Source organism: Rhineura floridana, chromosome 4, assembly GCF_030035675.1.
Source record: "Rhineura floridana isolate rRhiFlo1 chromosome 4, rRhiFlo1.hap2, whole genome shotgun sequence".
Lineage (NCBI taxonomy): Eukaryota > Metazoa > Chordata > Lepidosauria > Squamata > Rhineuridae > Rhineura > Rhineura floridana.
This window is the reverse complement of record NC_084483.1, coordinates 93,581,621-93,604,816: the sequence shown is the minus strand read 5'-3', so window position 1 is coordinate 93,604,816 and position 23,196 is coordinate 93,581,621. Positions and strand designations below refer to the sequence as shown.

The following is a 23,196-nucleotide window of genomic DNA, read 5'->3' as shown; positions in this document are numbered from 1 at the left end:
AGCTGTCTTAGGCCAAGTAAGTTCATTGGTTGATTTAGCTCAGTATTGTCTACACTGACCAGCAGTGAATCTCCAGTGTTTTAAGCAGGAGTATTTCTGAGACTTACCTGGACTTCCTGCATGCAGAGCATGTACTCTACCACTAAGGCATGGCCAGTTCCCATTGAACCTTTGAATACACAAGTTTCTAAAATGGCATTAGTATACATGGCACTTACATAGGGCAGATCATCCCATCTAAAATTCAACATGGGAAAAAGGAATGCTAAGCTGAGAATTATTGGGGGCAGGTAGTGCTCTTTCAAAGAATAGGCTTGCTTCAGTAGTGCTACTGAAATAGGTGCAAGGGCCGTGCAAACATTTTCTCCTACTAGGCTACACGTATGATATTTTATTACATTAGTGGCAGCTAGAAGTCCTGTTAGAGCCTATTAAGTGTGTCTCAACTCACCATGCCAAACACACCCCATCAGCTGTATTTGGTGGCCCACTAGGGGTTCAATAAACCTCTAGCTTGGGGGCTATAAAAACAGGGCTCATTGGTCACATTGCAGGCCATACAGTAAGTGGCTTTCAGCAGGGTTGATAAATCTTTAGACCACAATTTTACACGTAACCACTTGCAAGACATACTGCTTGATAAGGACTACTGCAATGTGTTGTTTTTGATGGGATGGAGAACTTGAGTAGAGTGGCCGTGATCCAAAAACCTATGCATCTAGATCTATCTATTGATGGGAGGGTTTTGTGCTGCATTTCCTCCTGTGGTAACATTTCATGGTGTGCTGCTAACCACTTATGTGGGAAGGGTGCCCCCCCCCCCCAGCACATGCATAATAGATAGTTCATCATCAGCGTTTGTGGACAAAATTGTGTTTTTAAAGACATATGCATTAAAAAGGTAGCTGGAGATTATGCTATGCTTCCTGCTTTCTAAACAGCTATTTTAGGCTACTCTTGCATATATGTACTTAAGAGGTCTGCCTACTATCAAATAGATTTAACGTCCTACCCTCCTGTTCTCTCCCCAACCCAGCCTACACACACACACACAAATACATGTTATAATAACAGATTTAGTATGGACTAAAAATCCTGAGAATTACTTAAAAATAGTTTTTATTTATACATCCACTCAAATACCTTTCCTTATAAACTCTACAGGATGTGGTGGGGGGTTAAACAAATTCTTCACATTTTGTTGAATATGCAATTCCAAGGAAATAGTTTCTGGTGGTGGGGTGTGTGTGTGGTATGTCTACATCCTAACGCATGTATAGTGCTGAAGGGTAGTCGGTCACATGCAGTCCATATGAGATTCTAACATAACATTTAGTGAATTTTCTGATGCTGACCATCCTTTTGAAGCAGAAGGCAGTGCATCTGTAGAAAGGAGTGACTGAAGATTTGGGTTGCTGCTCTCTGCATCTGTCAGTTTTTCTGTGTTGTCCTCCCAATTAATATGGAATCTTGTGACCCTGGGGTTAGATGCTAAAATATTCCTTTGGAGCTGCAAAACAAAGACACTCATTAACATTTCAGAATTAAATCACATACTCTTGATTACTAGAGCAGTCCTATACTAATTTCAATACAGCATAGGAAAAGAGTGAAGCTGTTGATGTTCTAAAATGTTGCTGCACTTGCTGTTTTTACCACTGAATTTAAGATTAAGAGCAGATAGAGAATTGTCAAATGCAAGTAAATACAGAAGTCAGTTCTTCCTCTTAACTTTGTTGTGTGACAACAAAGTAGAACAGGGAATTCTTACCTTCCCCCCCCCCCGGACCAACTTTAACAAATGTACATTTTATTGTAAAATGCTTAGAGGTTTTTACAATTAAGCAGTATTCAAATTCTGTTTTAAAATGTCACTACCTGGTGACCCATTTTCCTTTGCCTACACAGTTTAAAATCAAACAGCAGGCCAATGCAGAGGGCTTTCCAAGAATTGACAAATGGCTGTCCAGCAGCACCTGCAAACCCCCCTTTTGGCAGGGAGCTGCACCTTTACCTGACCTGCAGGCATGGCTTGGGCAAAAAGGCCTTATAGGCCAAATGTGGAGGCCTAGTGGGCCGGAGGTTCCCTGCTGTTTAAGTAGAAAAAGAAGCCAACTTGTACAAATGTGAGCACTATAGTCAGCAAACTAATACAATCTGTGATGCTTACTCATATTGGAGAGACATCTTAAAACTGATTATCTCTAAAACAGGTTTAAAACAACATGGGCCCCATGCCACTCCCAAAGGCCTTCAATTACACCCCCAGCAGGCAGCCCAGAATCGGAACTTTCCTCGCTGCTCCTGCTAGTCGGTGTTATTAGCTAATGAGTGAATTCAGAGCTGTGATTGATGAGTATGTTACCAGGCAATAACAATCCCTAGGGTCCTAAAGAGCTATTGTTTTGCCCTCCCTTTTAGTGTACTGTCCCTCCTTCTGTCTTTTTCTTTTTTTAATACTTGGAATCTCCATAGTTTGCTCTTTTTCTATAGCAGCCAGGATGCATCTTTCCTGTTACAGGGTTGCCTGAGATCAGGTAGTGCCTAGGAATTATTTTCTGTAAATACTGCTACACAGTAAGAGTAAGTGTGGCCTCCAAAAGGCAACTGTAAACTTTGCAAAAAGGATTAGAACTGTCTCCAGCTTTGTAGGAGCTGAAGACCAGGGACTCCTTAAGAATTCACTGTATAAACGTACAGTACAATGGTATACATGTGTACTCAGAAGTAAGTCACTTTGCGTTTAATGGGACTTATTTCCAGGTACATGGGTACAGGCTGGCAGCCTAGGCTTTGGTTTAGGCTTGGAGTTAGGGGAAAACAAGGTTCTTGTGCCTCTTAACAGCTGTATGGCATGCAGAAATTCAACAGGCCTGGAAATATAATTATGGAAATACAAATATGGGAAAAGCTTCACTCAATAATTTTGTGTTATGAAATGCCCCCCATGCTATTTTGTGAGTGGTGCCCCAAGCACTCTTGCAAAATTTGAAATGTGCCCTCTGGTCCAAAAAGGCTGGCACTCCCTATCTTAATGCCATGAGACCCGTAAGCCCCATTTCACACTTCAGAAGTAGGAAGAGAAACCAAATTCCTCTGCTCCTTCATGTTTCATAACATAAGAACTAGCCCTTAGAATATCAATAACCTTATTTTAGAACCCCCAGCTTCACAATGAGCCTGTCAAACAATACTACCCCCTCCTACTGAGCCCTTTATTATTGACACTGTGATTCAGGCTTTCCATTCACTGCTAAATTTCCTTGGTGATGTGAGCCGCCAAGAAAATTAAATCTTAACATTTAAAATGAGACTACCATGTTCCAGTGTAAGAACTCATGTTAAACCAGCAATAAAAGAACTCTGTGCTGGAGTTTAAAGTTTTCTTATTGTCTTGAACAAGTTCTGCAGAGTGGTTCATCTTTCCCAAACTGACATAACTTTTCACAGTTAACAGAACTGTTAGATACAAGTGGCACACTTTCACAAAACAAACTGAGAACATACATTTAGCTTATTTAAACAGTTATATTTTCACTGTTTCATTCATTCTTGCTGCTGTTTTGAATGTCACACTTCATTTTGAGTAAAATCAATTTGAACAACCAGTGAACACTTGCTTGGAGCAAGCAGAATAAAAAAATAAATAAACCTAGGAAGAGCAGGATAGAATAGGCACAAAGTACGAGTACCTTAAGTGTGCCAGATTTTTGCATATCCCTATAGAACTCACATTTAGACATTCTGATTTTGCCAGATGAAATACTAATTTTATGACAAAGCTGTGAAGGGGGCACATCTTCATTACAGCTTCCTTTAATTAGATGAGAACTTAAGCCTACATGGAAATTATATGCCAAGTCTTTGAAAACCTGCTCTGTTATAACTTACTGATACCACTTTAAACAAAATACATTCTACTGTTCTTTATAAAAAACTCAAAGCAGCACATCTACAAGGTTTACAACAGAATCATACCATGTTCCTGGGAAAACGTTGTGTTAATTCAGTGGGGGGAAACATGCTCAGTGGCACTTGTACATTCCTGGGCTGAATTCAGCACTGAAACGTGCCCTAGGGCTGAGCCCTAACCCAAATTGAATATTGTAAATGACTTTTTACCTAGGAAACTGACAAAGAATAAGGGTTCAGCATGGAAAGTATAGACCAGGGATTATATGCTCAGCAGTCAGGCACTGGTGTGCAGAGCAGTACAAAATAGTCATAATAGACTAAAGAGGATACCAAAACACAGATGTCATTGGTTGATAGTAACCAAGATTAAGACAAGATTCTCTTTTCCTCTCAGAATTATTAGCATGTTACATCTTTTTAAAATAATTTTGACTTACTGATTTATTTCGGTTCTTAAATTTAAAATACTAAGTAATGAAGTCTTTTAATAGAAAAGCAAAGTAGAGTAAGTCCTACCTTAGAAAAATCTGGCTTTACTGGAGGATTTTCTCTCAGTTCTGTTTCAGTATATTCATTGTTTACATAATAGCCAACTCTAATAAATTCTTGACCTCTGTAGGTGCAGGTGATTAACACAACTGTTACTCCTACAGCATCTGCATCAGGAATTAATCCTGGATTGGGAGCATCTGCCTGCAGCACAAAAAGACCAGTTAGAATAGAATTAATCAAAACTCTCCCACTTTTTTTTCAAGAAAGAAACCACTGTGTACTGAACATAAAGAGACTTGGCACAGTATTTAATTGTTGTCAATCGGACTAAAAACAAAGAAGGTCAGATTTTTTAAAAAACTGATATTTTATGTTTTCAAACACCATCCTCTAATTGTTTAGATCAAGGAATCTAAATTTCAACCTCAGTCTTTTATTTTTGTGAGGACTTTTAATTTGTTACTAGCCTCCTTTTGTCTGTGGACTCTTTAGTACCACAACCAGGTGAATGCATGCTTATACTTGGCAAACATGCTATTTTCACCCAATGTCCCTTAATTCTTTACCCCAAAGGGCAAATATCAGCTTTTTAAAGGCTTTGTGGGTTCACCCAGCTATTTAACTGCCCCCCAACAGACATTGGCCTGGTTCTCGCATAACGTTAAGCCATGGTTTATTTGTATGTGCACTTAGCCCAGCAGACTAAACATGTTGTCTCCCCCACCCCTGGCAATAAACCCTGATGTGAAGCTATGGTTTGTTGTTGGCTTACAATCCATAGCTTGTTTTAACTATGGTTTGTCATTATGTCTGAACTTAACAAACCTTGGTTAAGAAAGGTTGTTAAGTAACTCCATCCCAGACATTCACCAAGCTACATAGCCAGAAGCAAAGAGCTGCTGGATAACAAACCAAACTCTGGAGAAGCAAGCAGTGGCTTGTTTGCTCATCTGCAGGATGACGTGATTTGTTGAACAAATCGTGGTTAAAACAAACTATGAGCATTATATAGAGATGCAAGCAGTGAAGAGATTGTACAGTCATCAAATTGTGGAGAGCTGTCCAGAACTGCAATGAATAACAAGTTCAATCTATACTGAGATTTCAAGTCCTAGTGTTCAGATAGCACACAGTAAAACATGATCAAATGTTCAACTGACTTGGTTGCAAAATATTTTTCATGTACTTTAGAATTGCTTTAAAGATGTACAATAGCATTTTGTATAGTGTTAAATGTCTAGTTAAGATGAGCTGAGAAATACAAGTTTGTGTCTTTTTGTAGGTTTCAAATCAAGCAATTCAGGTAAGTTAGGAGTTTGTCCTAAAGTTCTGCCTGTCCTCCTTTAGAATAAGCTATCGAATTGCTTTCCGCATTCTTTTAACATGGGTGCTACTCTTCTCCAAGCCAGTAAAACAGGGAAGGGGAACCTGTGGCCCTCTAGCTTGACTACAACTTCCTTCATCCCTGACCATGGGTTGTGCTGGCACAGGCTGATGGGAGTTGGAGTCAACAACATCTGGAGGGCCACAACTCCCCATCCTTGCAATAAAGGCTTCTGGATATGTGGTTATGTTTATATACGAAGCAAGTGACACCTTGCCCCCTCAAAAGGTCTACTGTGTAAGAAATATAAACACCACATCATGACAAACTGTGGGGATGGGAGCTTTTATATTTTTATTTGTTTAGAATACATTGTAGGTGGTTTGGGACATACCTGGATTATCTGCCCCTCTAAAAGTATGCGAGCATGTCGCTTTTGCTTGTGACCAGAATATTGGAAACACTGAATGTTCACTCTAGTTTCGTACTGTTTTTAAATTTATTTTCCCATCTGCAGGCTTTCCCTCTCTTCTATTCCCTGAACCGATTCTTCTTTAGTAACTCTCTATTTTCTGGAGCTGGGAAACTTACTGTTTATGATAAGTAGCTCTATGTGCATATTTGGGCATGTCTGCATGTTCTTGGTTAAAAATGAGCACCCAGAGGGCTATCCAGCCTTGGGTTAAACCTTAGATTTGCAACTCTTTCTAAGCAAAGGGCACAGCTGAACTTCACAGGCATTTAATGTCAGGATTTGTGACTGCTTGTCATTTAGGATCTTAAAAGAGTAGCATCTGAACATAAACACACACAATTCTGTAGAATTTCCAAAATACTTAAAGCAGACTTGCCTGAAATACAAACATGTGTCTTCCTGCAGGAACAGGGCCCACCAAAACTGAATCTAGAACTTGATCATACTCCTCACTTTCTGCTGAGCCCACATAGATAATTTTCCATTCCAAATCTACATTAGAAGAAAAACCTTTAAAATTAAAAAGCTTTAAGTGCTTTTGTTTTATCTAAAATAAAACCAAGAAGTCAGTATTGCTTCTAACATTCCTTTCCCTGTAGTATCTAGAACAAGAATAAATTAAAACTATCATGTTTACATTTGAAAGCAAATACTGAAAACCAACAGGGCTGACTGACAATCATTGGAATTTACTTCCAAGAAAGTGTTTTACAGCACTGAAGATTTGTTTTAAAGAGGTTTGTTGCTTTGGTGTCATAGATAATTGTAGCCTTCCGCTGAATTATTGCATGATTTTGTAATATTTAGTGGTTGAGACTGCAATCCTAACCCCACATACCTGAGAGTAAGACCCACTGAATTCAGTAGGGCGTACTTCTGAGTAGACATGATTAGGATTGCACTGGAAGTCCAGAAGGAGTCCTCAATTTCCACCTGACAACCTGGGGAGGCTAACTGCTGAAGGGTGAGGACAGAAGTTGTCAGCCAGCCCTACTTGTGGGAGGGAAAGTGCTGCTGATGACCTCACTACCGGCATCAGCACTGTCCCAGTAGAATTGGGGTGGTCTAAAGAGGGGACAAGAATTCGTTACACTGTCGAGATGAGCACAAACATACAATCTATAACCTCCAGCAAATTCCCACAGAAGAAACTATTGTCTGAAAAGATGTAATTAATTAAAAGTTATGCAGACAGAAAGTAGTGACACGAATACTCTTCAAGCTTTTTCACCCCTACTCCATCCCCCCAAAAAGACTATCATAGCTAAAATCCGGTTTTTGATTGGCGTTCTATAATTTATCTGATGGTTTTAAATAATGTAGTGTTCCCCCCTCCGTCCCTGCCTCCCAACACTAGGAGTGGATAGCAGGGCGAGGGAAAACCGCTTAACTTGCAGGTGTCACACACACATTTGGTTGCTTTTCCAGTAGTAGTAGCAGTAGTAGCAACAGCTCGCCTCCCCTCTGCCTTAAGCCCGAAGCATGCGAGATGTTCTCGTTAAGCCCTCCTCTCGCCTACTCGCCCAGCAGCCGCCACCACCACCCCATCACCACAATGCTGGCAACATGGCTGCTCCCAGCACTTAAACAAGTTCCTTGGAACTTAATGCTTCCCCTTCTCGAATGCGCTTGCGGGGCTGTCAGAGACCCGCGCAGCGGAAGACTCAAGAAGCGGGTCTTTTTGAGCCGCTTTCCCCTTTGAAAAGCAGAGGGAGGAGGGAGGGACAGCTGCAAAAGCGCCTGCAAGCCCTTCAGCCTTCCCAGCCTCCTGCTCGACGCAGCGAAGGGGAAACTGCTCAGCAGCAGCAAGGCCTTTCCAAAGTTTAAGCCTGAACCACCCTCGGATTGGCTCGCCCTTGTCACAACAGCCACCCCAGGCGAAACTACTCACCTTCGGACAGGTCCTCTATGCACTCGAACGTAATTTCAAACTGGAAAGGGTTGTAGAAAGGCGAAGGGTTGTCCAGCACCACTACATTGTTCACCTGAACCTTTGCCATATTTCAGGGAAGGGGGACCCACGAACAATAGTAGCAGCGCGTTACCGCAGTCCAAGAAAGTCCGACGGGCTCCCCTTTTGCAGAACACCAACCCCAGTACCGGTAAATGATCAAGTTGTGAGTTAGGGAACTTTGTTTCTCCTTTTTCAAACCCCCCTCCTATGCCCCCCTCTCTTTTTTCTTTTTTAAATTTTTACTCCAAGAGCACTCCACACTGTTTTGCAGCTTTCCTATTACACTAAACTACAGCCCATTCTGCTCTGTTAACTGGCAGAGCTGGCGCGGATTGGCTGCATACTGAGCTATGACCCTCCTCCTGCAGCCGAGGCTTCCCTGAAAGAGCAAGATGGGCTTCCGCAGCTAGAATGGAGTGGGCAGTATTAGCTGGTGCTCCACCTGCTGGACCAGAGGAGGGTGAAAGGGCTGGAGAACGAACGGGCTGGCGCGTAAGAGAGCAGCAGGAGGTGGGCTTGGCATTATTTACTGAAACAGAGAAAAGGGCTGCTGCTGGTTATAAATGCTGCTTCCTCAGCTGATTGTTTTGCCCAAGAATAAAGTCTGCATTGTATTTGTATGTAGGTACAGATAGATAGTTTAGGGCACCGCCAGTCTAGACTGCCTGTATTTGCCTATGGGAGGGTTTTACTCAGTAAAGTGGATTAAAGACCTCTGCCCCCCTTGTACAACAAATCCACTTTTAAAAAGAAACAATCTTTATGCAAATAGGAAAGTGGAATAAAAATGATTAACGGGGGGGGGGAAACACCCCCACAAGCATTTCTGGAATTAGTTGTTTTTTTTTTAACTTAAAACTTTAGACAACCTTAAGGACTGACTGATCCCGGATAAAACTGCCAGTGTGCTAGTTCCTCCTCAGAGGGTCAGGCTTATCCACAACGGAGTTTAATGTGACTTTGCACCTGCTTGCCTCTTTTGCTTTTTTCTTTTGCTTTTTTGCAGCATCTACATGGTGGCAGTCCGTGTTACACCCCTCCCCCTAAGTTAGGATTTTTCCAATCTGCCAATAACCAGATGAGGAAAGAAAATCCAATATAAAATTGTATGTTACCTGACAGTGCACTGAAGTGCATTGTGTGAGTGGTGTTTTTTTTGGGGGGGGGTTCACATGTGTGATGACCTTTTTTCTGGGTGCATCCTTATCACGCACCCTTGATTCCATTTAGTTTCCATCAGACCAAAGGAAAGGATGCAGCCTGCCTTTTCCACCAGTTGTTGCTGAAGGCGTGTTCGTAGGTTTCAAACAGATCTTTTGGTCAGAACTGCTCTTCCACAAAACAGCTGTATTAAAAATAAAAAATTTCCCTTGCAGGTACAGAAGGTGGAGAGGAAAGGATGCAGCTGTGTTTAATGCAAACAACTCTAAATCTTTAGGCTTGGAGCAACACACTTTTTAATGCATTTTGTGCAAACTACATTTTTTTTGTTCTGAAGGTTTGACAGTGACTGCTGTGAAAGACTCTGGAGAATGGAATCTGGAGGCTGGAGCACTGGTGCTGGCCGATGGAGGCCTTTGTTGTATTGATGAGTTTAACAGCATCAAGGAACATGACAGAACCAGCATTCATGAGGCAATGGAACAACAAACCATCAGTGTGGCCAAAGCTGGGTAAGTGATTAAAAAAAATAGGCTGTGGATGTTAATACCCAGTTGGTCACTACACTCTGCAGATACCAGCTCAACAAGAGGTGCATTCCACACAACATAGGAAGTGGACCTTCAGTGTTGTGGCACTGTCATTCTGGAATTCCCTCCCATTATATTAGACAGGCACATCTCAACAATCTTTTTGGCACATACTGAAAACCTTCCTCTTTCAACAAGCTTTTTAAATAGAGACCTTATCCCAGTTTGTGTCTGTATTGGAATTGCTTTTTAAGATGTTTTTAAAGATTTTTTAAAATATGTTTTTCAGATGTTTGATAGACGTTTTTAGTGTTTTATCACCTGTTTGCTACTCTGAGCTTCAGGGAGGAAGAGTGGGATATACATTTAATATGTTGTTGTTGTTGTCATCATCATCATCACCTTCACCCTTGAAAAAATGCTGTATGAGAGTCAGTGTGATGTAGTGGTTAAAGTACCATACTAAGATTGGAGAGATCTAGGTTCAAATCCACACTTAGTCATAAAGCTCACTGGCTGATCCTGAGCCTAATCTACCTCACAGAATTGTTGTGAGGATAAAATGAGAGTGAGGTGGAGAGCCACACATACTGTCTTCAACTGCTTGGAGGAAAAGCAAGGTATAAAGGCAATAAAATGTTTTAGCTTTCCTATTGAGATCAGAAACAGCACATTGAAACTTAAGTCAAGTGAAAAAGCCTGCAGAGAAATACAGTAGGGCCCCGCTTATACGGCGGGTTAGGGACCCAGGCCCCTGCCGTAAAGCAGAAATCGCCATAAAGCGGAACCCATTGACTTTAATGGGACGCGTCACGCGAAAATGTCGCAAAATGCCGTAAAATCGCAAAATTGGCTTTAAAACAGGGATTTTCCGTGAATTGAAAGCCACCGCATCAGCGGAATGCCGGTAAGCGGGGCCCTACTGTAGTTGAATTGTGTCTCCCCACAAATGCTACAAATCCCAACTCCAAATGAGTTAAAATCTACCCACAAACCATGCTTGTTCACCCTATTTGCATAAATAGGCCGGAAACAAGAGCATGCCCATTAAATATGTTTTTGACCTCAACAAACAAAAAAACCAAAAATAATTCAAAAGAGGGAACAGCATATAAACCCACAAATTAAAAGGAATGGTGGCTATGAGACAACCTGGGGTGGAGGGGGACTCCCTGCCCTCATTTTTATTTAAAAGAGACAGCTGCATGTGTCAATAGTTTTGAAGAGAGTTTAAAGCAGTCTGAGAGCAACTTCACTTCTCATGGTATTCATAGGGATTTCTTTGGTCCCATCATTGCTTCTGCTCAAACAGGCTTTGCAGGTTTTTGAAACAGTGCAGAAGCCTGCAATCTATGTTTACCAGAAGGGAAAGCAAGATGAGCAGTGAACCCTCTTTCAAACACGGAGGGGGGGGAATAGCATCTTCCAGCATATGCGCAGTAATATACATGAGACCAGAAAGCTGAGGGAGTATAAAACTCTATCCCATCCCCAGATGTTTTATCTGTATTCAACTGTTTTCACTATATGACATGGTTTAGTCACTGCAATAAGCTAACTTATGGTGAAGATGAGTACCAGTATATCCTTTCAACAAGTTTAAACCTGCCTTGGAGGGTGGAGGGGAAGAGAGCTTCTGTTGACTGCTTATTTGCTTCGTCTTGCCACTTTCCCAACCTACAGCAGTGAGCAGATGAAACATCTCCCTACAGTAAAACTGCTATGCTAAATGCACTTACTAAGGAGCATGCTCCACTGAACATAGTGGGACTTGGCTTCTGAGTAAATTGTGGCCTTGCAAAATGCGCTGCTCAGTTCTTACTCTAAATAGTGTATACAAGCAGCATAGATGGGAACGAATACTGTTCTTTGACCCTTTGTTTACATCTTCTTGTACCAATTTAAGACTGAACATAACACAGCCTTAAAATGGCCATTATTGGGTACTATTTTCAGTAAAAAAGAAAGACAACCATTTTTAGTGAGTAGAGCAATGACACAGTTGTTTTGTGTTGCAGATGGAATTCTTCCATTCCAAATATGTGTTCTGGGGCTTCAACCTTTCACTTCCATATTTAGACATCATTAAGGCATTACAGAGGGGGGTCAACACTGATTTCTTTTTTGGATCTCTGTTGTTACTGGCCAAGAGTCAAAATACTTTTCCCATGTTAAGCAGTACAAACATGAATGCTAAGATTTTTGGTGCTGCACTTGCTCCTTCTCAATACATGAGGTAAGAGCTAAGATGGCACCAACTAGAAATAGATCGCTTCGAAGTCAGATTTAGAACAGCTGTCTAAATGTCTGCCCTGAAAAATTTATGCTTACTTGGACAAAACATCCTTCTGGAGCTCTGAAAACAAACCTTAGGTCAAGGTCAAATGAATTAAGGAAAGGAGGAGGAATTGCACTATACCAAATGTTGTTACAGACACCCTTCTTATGAGCATGGATGTTTGTATAGTGAAATTCTGTATGAGTACAAACATCTGTGTATTTATGACTGTACATGCAAAAGGAAGAATGCACATATGGCCATGCATCAAACAGGCATATATGTATGTGTGAGTGGCAAAGACAACATTGTAAGAGAATGTGCATTTGCCTGCATGTGAGAGAGCATGCATATATTTTTCAAGAGTCTGGACTGTCAACTTCTAATTTAAAAAAATATTCCCCCCGGGGGGGCAAGCAAGGCTGGATAGTGGGACCACCTGGTAGGTTGTAGCAGTATGAGGATGGAAGTGGATGAGTTATAAGCAGAATCTGGAGTTTTCAGGTTTTAATAGTGGCTTTTCAGACTTTAGTTTTAGTTATCTGATGAAACAAGTTTACTGGATCAGATCAGTCAGTTTATCTTCTCATCTGTTCAGCCTATATGCAGTTTCCGAAGTGCTTTGGGAAAGTCCAAAATGAAAAGTGCTCTGCCAAGAACTAGAAGTGTGTGTGTGTGTGTGTGTGTGTGTGTGTGTGTGTGTGTGTGTGTGTGTGTGTGTGTGTGTGTGTGTGTGTGTGTGTGTGTGTGTGTGTGTGTGTGTGTGTGTGTGTGTGTGTGTGTGTGTGTGTGTGTGTGTGTGTGTGTGTGTGTGTGTGTGTGTGTGTGTGTGTGTGTGTGTGTGTGTGTGTGTGTGTGTGTAATAAAACTCTGAATCAGATCAATGTATATCACCTTTCTCTTCAGTTTAGTGTGCAAACTAAACACAAGAACCACTATCTTGGCAGCAACCAATCCAAAAGGGCAGTATGACCCTAATGAATCTGTCTCTGTGAACGTTGCCCTTGGCAGTCCTCTCCTTAGCAGATTTGACCTTGTCTTGGTATTGCTGGATACAAGAAATGAAGAATGGGATCGCATAATCTCTTCGTTCATATTGGGAAATAAAGGTAATGGTGTCTTTTTCATTAATTCTAGAGAGCATATCTGAATCTGTACGCTTACTAGGCTACCTTCTTTTGTGTTCATATAGAATAAGTGCAGTAGACCATCAAAACTGAGGGTTGGTTCAAATTAAATCACACACTGAGTTTAAGTCTATTGATTTCAGTTGGTCTACTCTGATTATGACTTAGTTGGATTCAACTGTGAGTACCAAAGTGATTAACTACAAGCACATTGTTTAACAGAATTTATATACTGTTTGATTATAAAAAAAACTTTTAAATGATTTACAGGAAACATTAAAATTATCAATACAAGCAGTTAAAAATATTTAAAAGCAATTAAAACAGCAGTAAACACATACATGTGTAATTATTGATATAACCAGCCAGGGAGATCTAGCTGGTCTTCATATGCCTTCTGTTTTCTTTGGCTGCTGCTATTTCAAATGACTTTTGCTAAGAAGCCTACTATCTTGTGTTCTTTGGAAAGAAAATACACAAGATTATAAGTCCCTTTAAAGCACTTTAATTTTCAGCTTGGTAGACTTACTGGCATCAGCAAGTGTGGTATGTTTTTACATTTCAGTAATGACAGAATTAATGACAACAAACGTTTGTGCAATCATGTGTGATTTAATTTGACTCCAAAAGTGTTGCTGCTCTTGGTCTATGTTAATACATTGGAAACATTTGAAATAATCTTCAAACCATGTAACAAAATATTACGATCTCTATAGTCACTACAAGATGTAAAAAACTACTGAAGTTTTTGTTGATCAAGCAGTGTTTAGATTTTCTTAAATAAATTTAACCATGGAATTCATTCAATGGTTAGGGGTGCACAACCTCACACATAAGTACACACAGCCACCTATTGCATGCAAAGATCACTGGATCAGGGTTCACCATAGCTTTGGATGGCTCAAAGCACCTGAGGTATGCAATAAGGTAGAAGTCATTTGTCTGGGCCTCTGTAAGCTCTATGATATAACAAAGAATGTAACTGATTTTAATTTTGAAAAACATTTTTATAATTAAATTCCCACTGGATTGAATGAATATTCTGATAGTATACAGCAGGCTATGGAGGGCTGCAGCCAGAGTCTTCTATGGAGTAAAGACTACAGTAAAATGTGTGTAACGAAAGGGAAGAGCCAAATAGATAAGATGTGATTGCTACATTCTCCCTGGGCCATGCCTACATCAAAGTCCATCTCTGTCAACCTAATCTGCACCCTAAAGCAGGGGCAGGCAGGAGGTAGATTGGGATCTTCTAGTGGATCTCCAGGTGATTTGCAGTAGATTAGCAAGTGTTTTCAACTCCTAGTGGTTTAATAATAGTGGCAACAAAAAGCCCTCCCTTCTTAAATTAGGCTGCTGCAGTCAAGAAAGTGTGTTTGTGGAAAACAGTAGTGGATTTGCATGCGAAAGGATTTGTGTGCAAGGTTCAGTTTTGGTCCTGAAAACAAATTCTTAGACTGCGCATGTTCTTTCATGCACTTTGTTCTGCAGTTCTGTGTCTGCCTTCCTGAGCCACAATTTTGCACCGGCTCTTGTTGATGGACCACAGGGTTCTAGTGAAAAACAAAGTAGATGCAGCAAAAGCATAAGTCTGCCCACCCTTGTCTTAAAACAGTGACGGGGAACCTGTGGCCCTCCAGGTGTTGTTGGACTGCAGCTCCCATCATCCCTGACCATTGGCCATGATGGCTGGGGTTGATGGGAGCTGGAGTCCAAGAACATCTGGAAGGCACCAGGTTCCCCACCTCTGCCCTAAAACATGATGAAACCTCTGTCAACATTAATTTTGCATTTCATTGCATAATAGGTTTTTGTTAATGTAGTTTCTTTTGAAAACTCTTCTTATGCAGGTTGCCCAAGTGTGTCTGAAAAGCTCTGGACTATGGATAAAATGAAAACATATTTCTGCCTTATCAAGAACCTACAGCCAGTATTGACTGATGAAAGCAACCTGATCCTTGTCCGCTACTATCAGATGCAGAGGCAGAGTGATTGCAGAAATGCTGCCCGAACCACCATCCGCTTATTAGAGAGTTTGATACGATTAGCCGAAGGTAAGAGTTGATTTTTTTTTCTCTTTCTCTTCCTCTTCCATTGGTTGCATCAAACAAAATAAATTACAAAACATTCTTGGAAGAGCTTGAAACAGTTTATACAGCTGATTAGACTAAACTTCTAAATGTGACGTTGAATACTATACCCTCTGTGTAGAGACCAGAAAAAGCACTTGTTTGTGTTGGCACCAGAGCTTGGAAAAGTTAATTTTTTGAACTACAACTCCCATCAGCCCCAGCCAGCATGATGCTGGCTGGGGCAGATGGGAGCTGTAGTTCAAAAAATTAACTTTTCCAAGCTCTGGTTGGCACTCCATAAAGTGAGCATAACATCTAAAAGGCTCTTATCCATTGCACTCGCTCATGCATGTGATGTGTTTCCATGCAACCATTGTATGTTCTTGCCAATGGCCACTTTGGCATGCAAGTGTATGTGCTGTAAATTAAGAGGCTTTTAAATATACATCCACCACCTCGAGCACTAATAGGTGTAAGTAGTGTTCTGAGAAAATTAACAACACAAATGATCAGTAGCGAATGGCATGGTGGGGCAGCACCATTCTTCTGACCTCTGGTCAGCCATGTTACTACTGCTTACCAGGAGGTAGAGAGGAAGGGGTGAGGCAGTGGGAAGGCTGGCGCAGTGCCGGAGTGCCAGATTTGCTCTGCTAGTGCTGACCTCGACTGGAAGCCAGGGGAGCACTGGCACCCCACCGTCACCGTCCACAACTGCAGATGATATAGTGTAGACTAAAAGGCTCATTTCCGCAATTATTAAGTGGCCCAGGTTCTACCATGCATAGAGCTTGATGCTGTTACTGAGTAGGGACACTGGATGCCCCAATATTACGTGTGGAAGGTCTCGGTTTGTTGTGAAATGGCTTGACGTGGTGGAAGCTTATACAGAATGCCATCTTGTAGTGAGAGCAGACTTCATGTGCCATCTGTCCAGCACAAGAAGAAGGAAATATCTACAGTGTATTCTGCCCTTGATATCTATAACAAATGGCTGGCAGTTTTCCCGAAAGGCACCTTGAGGTTGCTTTTCCTTCCTTCTTCCCATTCCTTTTGCCTCCTGTGTCATGACTATTTAGATAATGAGCCTGAGGGCAGGGACCATTGTAGTACTGATTTTTACAAGCCACTTTAAGAGCTTTTTCAGCTAAACGGCGGAGTATAAATGCCTTAAATACATAGTACACAAATATTTTTTTCAAGAGTTAGATATTATTAAAATTGTTGGGTAGTATAATTCTGTTTCCACCTAAAGCTTTCTGAGTAGGTGGCACATACATTTAATACATTTGATCTAACAATTTCCTCATCAGGTTTAGCAACATTTGTTGTTGTTTGTTTTTAGCACATGCTCGATTGATGTTTAGAGACACTGTGACTGTGGAAGATGCGGTAACTGTGGTTTCAGTGATGGAGTCTTCTATGCAAGTGAGTTTCTGTATAGAGGTTGTAGCTAAAATTAGGTGGTACGTGCGATCAGAAGCTGTGGACACAACAGTACAAAGAGGCCGTGCTTCCACATTGGAAAACTAAACTTCTTCAGTAATACCTAACATTTGCCCACAATTATGTACATGTGAGCCTGTAAATAAAATCTCTCTTACTTACCCAATCTCTTCCACTCCACCAGCCCTGATGATGCACTTAAAAAAAAAAAGCCAAGGGGAGGGGGAGATGGCAGAGCAAGGTGTCAGGGATGGAGGGAGGCAGGAGAACCTTGTGCAGGCACAGTGGAAGGTTATCATGGTGGCCACAGGTACCACACCAGGGAAGGGTGCCAATTCTTGTTTTTATACGCTAAGAATACAACCTCTCAAAAGTGTATGTTGATAATAATTTTATTCAGTGCTAAAAAAAACCTCTGCAAATCTTTGTACGACTTAATTCAACACGTAAAGTTTACACACAGACCTATCTAATTAAAGTACATTTGCATTATATTTCTCTCTTTTTTCCTGCAGGGGGGTGCACTTCTTGGAGGTATCAATGCACTGCACACTTCATTTCCTGAAAATCCACTGGAGCAGTATCGTATGCAGTGTAAACTGATCTTGGAGAAGCTGGAACTGCAGGACATTCTGCATGAAGAATTCAAAAGACTTGACAGGTGATAAACATTTATATGGGAGGCAAAAAAAAATAGGACTTATAAATCACTGCAGATCCAGGCAACACACATGCTGCTCCAACAGGCAGTACCATATGATGATCTCACTGTCCCAGAAAGTGAAGGCATATGTTGCCAAATAAAGAATAACTCTGTAGGGAGGCAGTAGAGATGTGAAGGCCTGGGAAGAAAAGCAGGGGGGAAAAATCCCTCCCTTTTCCCAAGTTTTTTTCTCTTACTCCCCCCCCCCGTTTTTCAGGGGCGGGGAAGTAAAAAACTGTTTCTTCTCCAATTTTTGCTTTTTTCCCAGATGTTGACATCTCTAGGGTGCAGTCACTTTTATTTATTTATACACTTAAGAAAATCAGCATAACTAATTAGAGCTGTAACCCAAAACCCATTCTAGGAAGTAAGTCGCATTGAAGATAGTGGGATTTACTTCTGAGCATATAAGCATTGGACTGTACTGTAAAGGAAAAAATATTTTTACTTGCATATGAAATCTCTTGCTTACTTACTATAAAGCAAATGTACTGTTGCTTTTTCACTCACTATGTCACTTGTCGCATTTGATGCTGTTTTCTGCATTCTGAAATGCAGCAGATTCTGCATTTCATAGGTTTTTTTGGGGGAAATCCCATTTCTTTTTGCAAAATATATTTTGTTTTTGTTTTGCAGATTACAGAATGAAAATCCGTCTCAGTTTCTGCAGCCCAAAGACACACCTTTAAACAATCATACGCTTGGGAAATCAGAGCAGATGTCTCTTCCACAATGTTTAGACAAAGAGGACAAAAATATTCAATTGCAACCTCACTTAGTCAAAATAAACTCTGACGCTGATATGCATCCAGTATTTTTGAGCAGCCAGCCATCTGATGATGACAGAGTAACAGGACAATGGAGCATATCCAGTGAGACCAACAATGACAGCAGCTTGAACTGGTTTGACAGTATGATCGGCACCAGCACTGAAGCTGAGAAGAACATTTTTGAGTCTCCAGTTGCAAGAATGTCTCCAACTGCAAGAATGTCTTTGAAAGTACCAAGCAACAAACCCGGTTCTAAAGAGAGAAATCATTTAAGAGAAGCCAAGCAAGCCAAAATGGGAGAAACACCAGCAAGAGTAGCACTGGGAAATGCTTGTAGACAGATTGTTTCTAGTCTTGAGGGGGAAAACGCAACAAAGACTACAAACGTCCTTCCAGAAACCAATGACAAATGTCGAAATGCAGCAGGTTGTACCTCACCTGATTTAGTTATTACTCAAAGAGCCTCTAAGAAATGGCAGAGGGCAAACATTGAAAGAGTTAGTGGATTTTGTGCAAGGTCACCAGATTCTAAAGCTGGGGGTGCTCCAGCTTCATCTTCTCTTCATCCAGAGGTTCTGCAGTGCCCTGGCATAGACTCGAATGCTTCCCCGTCCCACAGTGTGTCTTTAAGGCAACAGAAGTTGGCCACTTCAACCAGGAAGCGAAGTAGGGCCCAAACAAATAAAGAAGGCTTGACAGGAAGTTCCAATGAACCTGAACTGGAGTACACGGGACCTGCAGCTGCTAAACTAGCTCGGTTTTTCTTTGGGCAGAAGCCAAAGCTTGCTCGGTCTTCTGAAAATGAGAATCATGCCAAATTGCCTAAGACTCTTTGCAGCCCTCATGCTTCTACCCCAAATGTCTCAAAAGAAGAGAGGCCAAGGGAAGAATGTCCTGAGAAAAACCAGGTGGAACGCAATGCTAACGTAGGAAACAAGAGCATGGAGAAACAACGCTGTGATGACAAGAAAGAGGAGCAGCAGGAAAACAAAGCTTTTGTCTCTTCTTCCACTAAAAAGGCAGCGATAAGAGAAGAGCTATCCGGTGGTGTGCACGCAAAAAAAGTGTGCTCCAGTACATTAACAAAATTAGCCAGATTTGCCTTCAGGCCGTCTGCTGAATCAAAGCCAGAGTCTCCAGTTTCTTTGAATGTCCCCAGTAATGACAAGGACAGGCAGAGGGAGCCACTGAAGACCCAAACTCATAGTGTGGGGCACTCGAGGAAGTGCTTTGAGCTGGGAAAAGCCAGCACTACAGGAAAATCTTTGTTCTCAGTAGCTGATCTTGATGATGCCATGCTAGACTTTGATTGGGATGAAGAAATCAAGAAAAAACCCAACTCTTAAAGAACTTCTGCTTCCTCCTCATAATGATACTATGATAGCTTTATAACTGGCTTTATTTTTGGTTTGGGCAAAATGCTGTAAATGAAATCTAATTCATCTTCCCTAAAAGAATCTAACAAATGGCCTTTTAACAAAGGCTGGGATCCTGAGTTTACTTCTGCTGGTGGGAGTGTCCTCTGAGGAAACTTCCACTCATGTGACATTTATGTCAGGAAGGAGGTAACTTTCATCAATATTCCTCTTCCATCTGCAGCCCTAACCCTCCCTGCCAAAAAAAAAAAAAAAACTTCTCCGGAGGGTTGGGAGATCCTCCAGAGCAGCATGAGAGACAGGGAAAGAGGCACTGGTGAGAATGCCTCCTATTTTATCTTTCTGTTCTCTGCCAGCAGGATTCTCCACTGGATCTCAGTCCTATCAGTGAATGGAAGGAGCCTTTCCATTCACAGAAACCTAGTTAGGATTCCAGGCAATTATTACTTCTGATGCTATAAATAATGTATTTCTGTATCTTGGCTTTCTAAAATGAACTTTTAGGCCATTCAGACAGTTATCCTTAAGCAGAATAAATCTACTGACGTTAGGAGACTACTGTGGAGGATTGCTTTGAGGAGTAGATGAGGCCAGATGCTGTTGTACCTGTTTTTTTCCTCAAGATGTCTGATTCCACTGATTGTTGAGTTGGCATATTTTGAAATATCACTTGATAAACCTGAGGGATGAATAACCTCAGATAGTGAAATCATTTTTTTCTAGTTTTCTCCTTCAATCACTTTACTACACTGACGTTTGATTCCATTAGATGTAATTATGCCCATCTTCCTAATAAAATTACCTCCCCCAAAATGACGTCTTTAAAAAAGGTTATTATATAGAGTTACATTTTTCTCTCCTCCATCTTCCTTTTAATGTTTGCTCCATTGCTATGCTTAGGCCATAAACCACCTCAAATTGTTTATCCCAGAATGGTTCCATTGCAGAATGTTGCTTTAGGTCTATACCTTTCATTATCTTCCAACTGTTTTAATTGGGTAATATTATGTGGCATTAGTAACTGTGCAACTTTTCATGCAAAGACTGTGAGTTACGTTCATCTAGTAATGCAGAAGGACCCAAAGCTGTTCAGTTCATGGCATTTTACTGGGAAATTTCATTTTTTTGCTATGGGTCCCTCAACATAAAATATTTTTTCACTGTTGTCTTATATTTATTTATTTATTTAATTACATTTCTAGACCGCCCTATAGCAGAAAGCTCTCAGGGCGGTGTACAACAAATAAAATCACAATTAAAATATGAGCAAGTGTGGAAAATATATATATATATATAGTACAATTATAAAACATTAATAAAATTGCCATTGAGATTTATAAATTAAGATCATATTAAGTTTAGAATGTTAAATTAAAATATTTAAAAATTTACAAAATTTAAAAAGCCTGGGCGAAAAGGTAAGTTTTTACCTGGCGCCGAAAAGATAACAGAGAAGGCGCCAGGCGTATCTCGTCTGGGAGGGCATTCCATAGTTCGGGGGCCACCACCGAGAAGGCCCTAGATCTAGTTGTTGATCTCCGGGCCTCTTTATGGGTTGGGACCCGGAGAAGGGCCTTCGACGTCGAGCGTAGTGAACGGGTAGGTACATAGCGAGAGAGGCGCTCCATCAGGTATTGCGGTCCAATGCCGTTTAGGGCTTTATAGGTAAGAACCAACACTTTGAATCTGGCCCGGAAACATATCGGTAGCCAGTGCAGCTGCGCCAGGACAGGTGTTATATGGTCAAATTTCTTTGTCTCAGTGAGAACTCAATTATCAAGATAATTGGTGGATTTAACACATATTTGTTCAATGTGGAATTTGATTTCTTTGTGCAATCCAAAGAAACTGGGATGGTTAGGCTAATGCACAGCTTAAAGTGATTGATTGAGGGGTTGGGCTTTCGTACCATACTTTAATTAAAATGTGTGATCTGCATTGATCTCCAATGAAATACCAGCCAGGAGGTCCCTTCTTTGCCTCACTCCAGTTATTTAGTAAATGCAAACAATTATAATATGTGTGTGAGTGAAAAACTACCTAAGTATTGCACAAGTGCTCTTAAAGGAAAGAGTCCTTATTTGTAAGAAACACACAGGGCAACAATTGTTCACACAGCAACAAATTGCATGTAATTCCATTAAAGTTTCAGGTTGGTGCATGAATTTGAATGAGTCTGATCTTATGCCCTGCTGTGCAATAGCATTGAAACAGAGGACAATCTGAAACCTGAATCCAGCTGGGACAGTGACAGCCATCAGTATTACTGCAGCATCACTGGGAAAAACACTTTCCATGCAAGAATATGTAAAAGGGGCTCTTATGGCTCAGGGAGGTAGTCTAGATAGGTTAGCTGTGATTTACACCCAGTGTTAAGAGCCACTGTCACCCAATCCCCCTCTCTTCGGTGCAGTTGCATTGACACAATTTACTGGCTAGAAATGAGGTTTTCCCCTGCATTCAGAGGCAGACCTCAGATTTTGCAAGTTCTGTCTCACTTGCTAGGGAGCAAGATGCTGCTTTCAAATGTTGCAGTGCAAGCCTCTGCTGTTTGCTGCACTGGAACAAACGCAAAAGAAGAAAAGGGGGGCTGCCAGTAAGTATAAGGAAAGATCACTCTTAAATGTTATCTTCCACCTTTTAGGAGGTTGTGGGTGTTTCCTGGATCCTCCGTGCAAAGCATAATCCTGAACAGCTGCAGCACTAGGGGACTGAAGAAGACCTGCCCTGGGAGTGAGCATCTGAGTGCTTGCTGCTCGCTCCTTTGGGGTGCTGTTTCTCAAGACAGCTGAAGTCTGGTAAGTGCTGCAAGGACTGGAACCCCTGCCTGACCCTGGCTCCAGAGAGAGGCTGCAGTTAATCTTGCAGCCTCTTGCATCAGCTGCTGGCTGGGTCAGGAGGCATAAAAGCCCAGCTTCCCCCCTTCTATTACCTTTTTGTTTGTTGTTTTTTTATTTATCTTATTTATTTATTATTTAATTTGTATCCCGCCCTTCCTCCCAGCAGGAGCCCAGGGTGGCAAACAAAGCGCTAAAAACACTTTAAAATATCATAAAAACAGATCTTAAAATACATTAAAACAAAACAGCTTTAAAAACATTTTTTTAGAAAACAACTTTAAAAAAGGGTTAAAAACAGTATTAAAAAAGCATATTAAGCAATTCTAACACAGATACAGACTGGGATAGGGCTCAACCTAAAAGACTTGTTGAAAGATGAAAGTTTTCATAAGGCGCCGAAAAGATAGCAGAGATGGCACCTGCCTAATATTCAAAGGGAGGGAATTCCACAGGGTAGGTGCTGCCACACTAAAGATCCGTTTCCTATATTGTGCAGAACGAACCTCCTGATAAGATGGTATCTGCAGGAGGCCCTCACCTGCAGAGCGCAGTGATCGACTAGGTATATAAGGGGTAAGATGGTCTTTCAGGTATCCTGGTCCTGAGCTGTATAGAAGCTTGAACTTTGCTGGGTAGCAAATGGGCAGCTAGTGCAATTCTTTCAGCAGTGGGGTGACATGTTAGCGATACCCTGCCCCAGTGAGCAGTCTTGCCGCCACATTTTGCACCAGCTGCA

At 41.3% G+C, this 23,196-nt stretch overlaps 2 protein-coding genes across 5 annotated transcripts in view; one reads left to right on the top strand and one right to left on the bottom strand.

Annotated features, from left to right (window-relative positions):
* MCM9 (minichromosome maintenance 9 homologous recombination repair factor) overlaps positions 1 to 20,884 on the top strand; it is a 49,660-nt gene extending 28,776 nt beyond the window's left edge. For 3 of the 4 annotated variants that reach the window (XM_061623708.1, XM_061623710.1, XM_061623711.1), the window contains exons 8-13: positions 9,659 to 9,833; positions 13,036 to 13,238; positions 15,107 to 15,310; positions 16,671 to 16,753; positions 17,287 to 17,432; positions 18,111 to 20,884. In XM_061623708.1, coding sequence (XP_061479692.1) covers positions 9,659 to 9,833; positions 13,036 to 13,238; positions 15,107 to 15,310; positions 16,671 to 16,753; positions 17,287 to 17,432; positions 18,111 to 19,590 — 2,291 coding nt within the window. In that variant the 3' untranslated portion in view covers positions 19,591 to 20,884. Of the gene's footprint in view, positions 1 to 9,658; positions 9,834 to 13,035; positions 13,239 to 15,106; positions 15,311 to 16,670; positions 16,754 to 17,286; positions 17,433 to 18,110 lie in introns of those variants that run through there. The other variant, XM_061623712.1, reaches the window with a different exon arrangement.
* Positions 1,103 to 8,562, bottom strand: ASF1A (anti-silencing function 1A histone chaperone). The gene is made up of 4 exons (XM_061623713.1): positions 8,098 to 8,562; positions 6,579 to 6,698; positions 4,432 to 4,604; positions 1,103 to 1,510 (listed from the first exon to the last, which is right to left on the bottom strand). The coding sequence occupies exons 1-4, from the start codon at positions 8,204 to 8,206 to the stop codon at positions 1,298 to 1,300; spliced, it is 615 nt and encodes a 204-aa protein (XP_061479697.1). The 5' UTR covers positions 8,207 to 8,562; the 3' UTR covers positions 1,103 to 1,297.
* Positions 20,885 to 23,196: the final 2,312 nt, after the last annotated feature.

Excerpts from the sequence above, each read along its gene's own strand:
- ASF1A (XM_061623713.1), bottom strand. The coding sequence starts at position 8,206 with ATGGCAAAGGTTCAGGTGAACAATGTAGTGGTGCTGGACAACCCTTCG. Across the intron at positions 6,699-8,097 it reads CATAGAGGACCTGTCCGAAG|ATTTGGAATGGAAAATTATC; the intron begins GTGAGTAGTTTC and ends CTTCTAATGTAG. Across the intron at positions 4,605-6,578 it reads CATGTTTGTATTTCAGGCAA|ATGCTCCCAATCCAGGATTA; the intron begins GTCTGCTTTAAG and ends TGCTGCAGGCAG.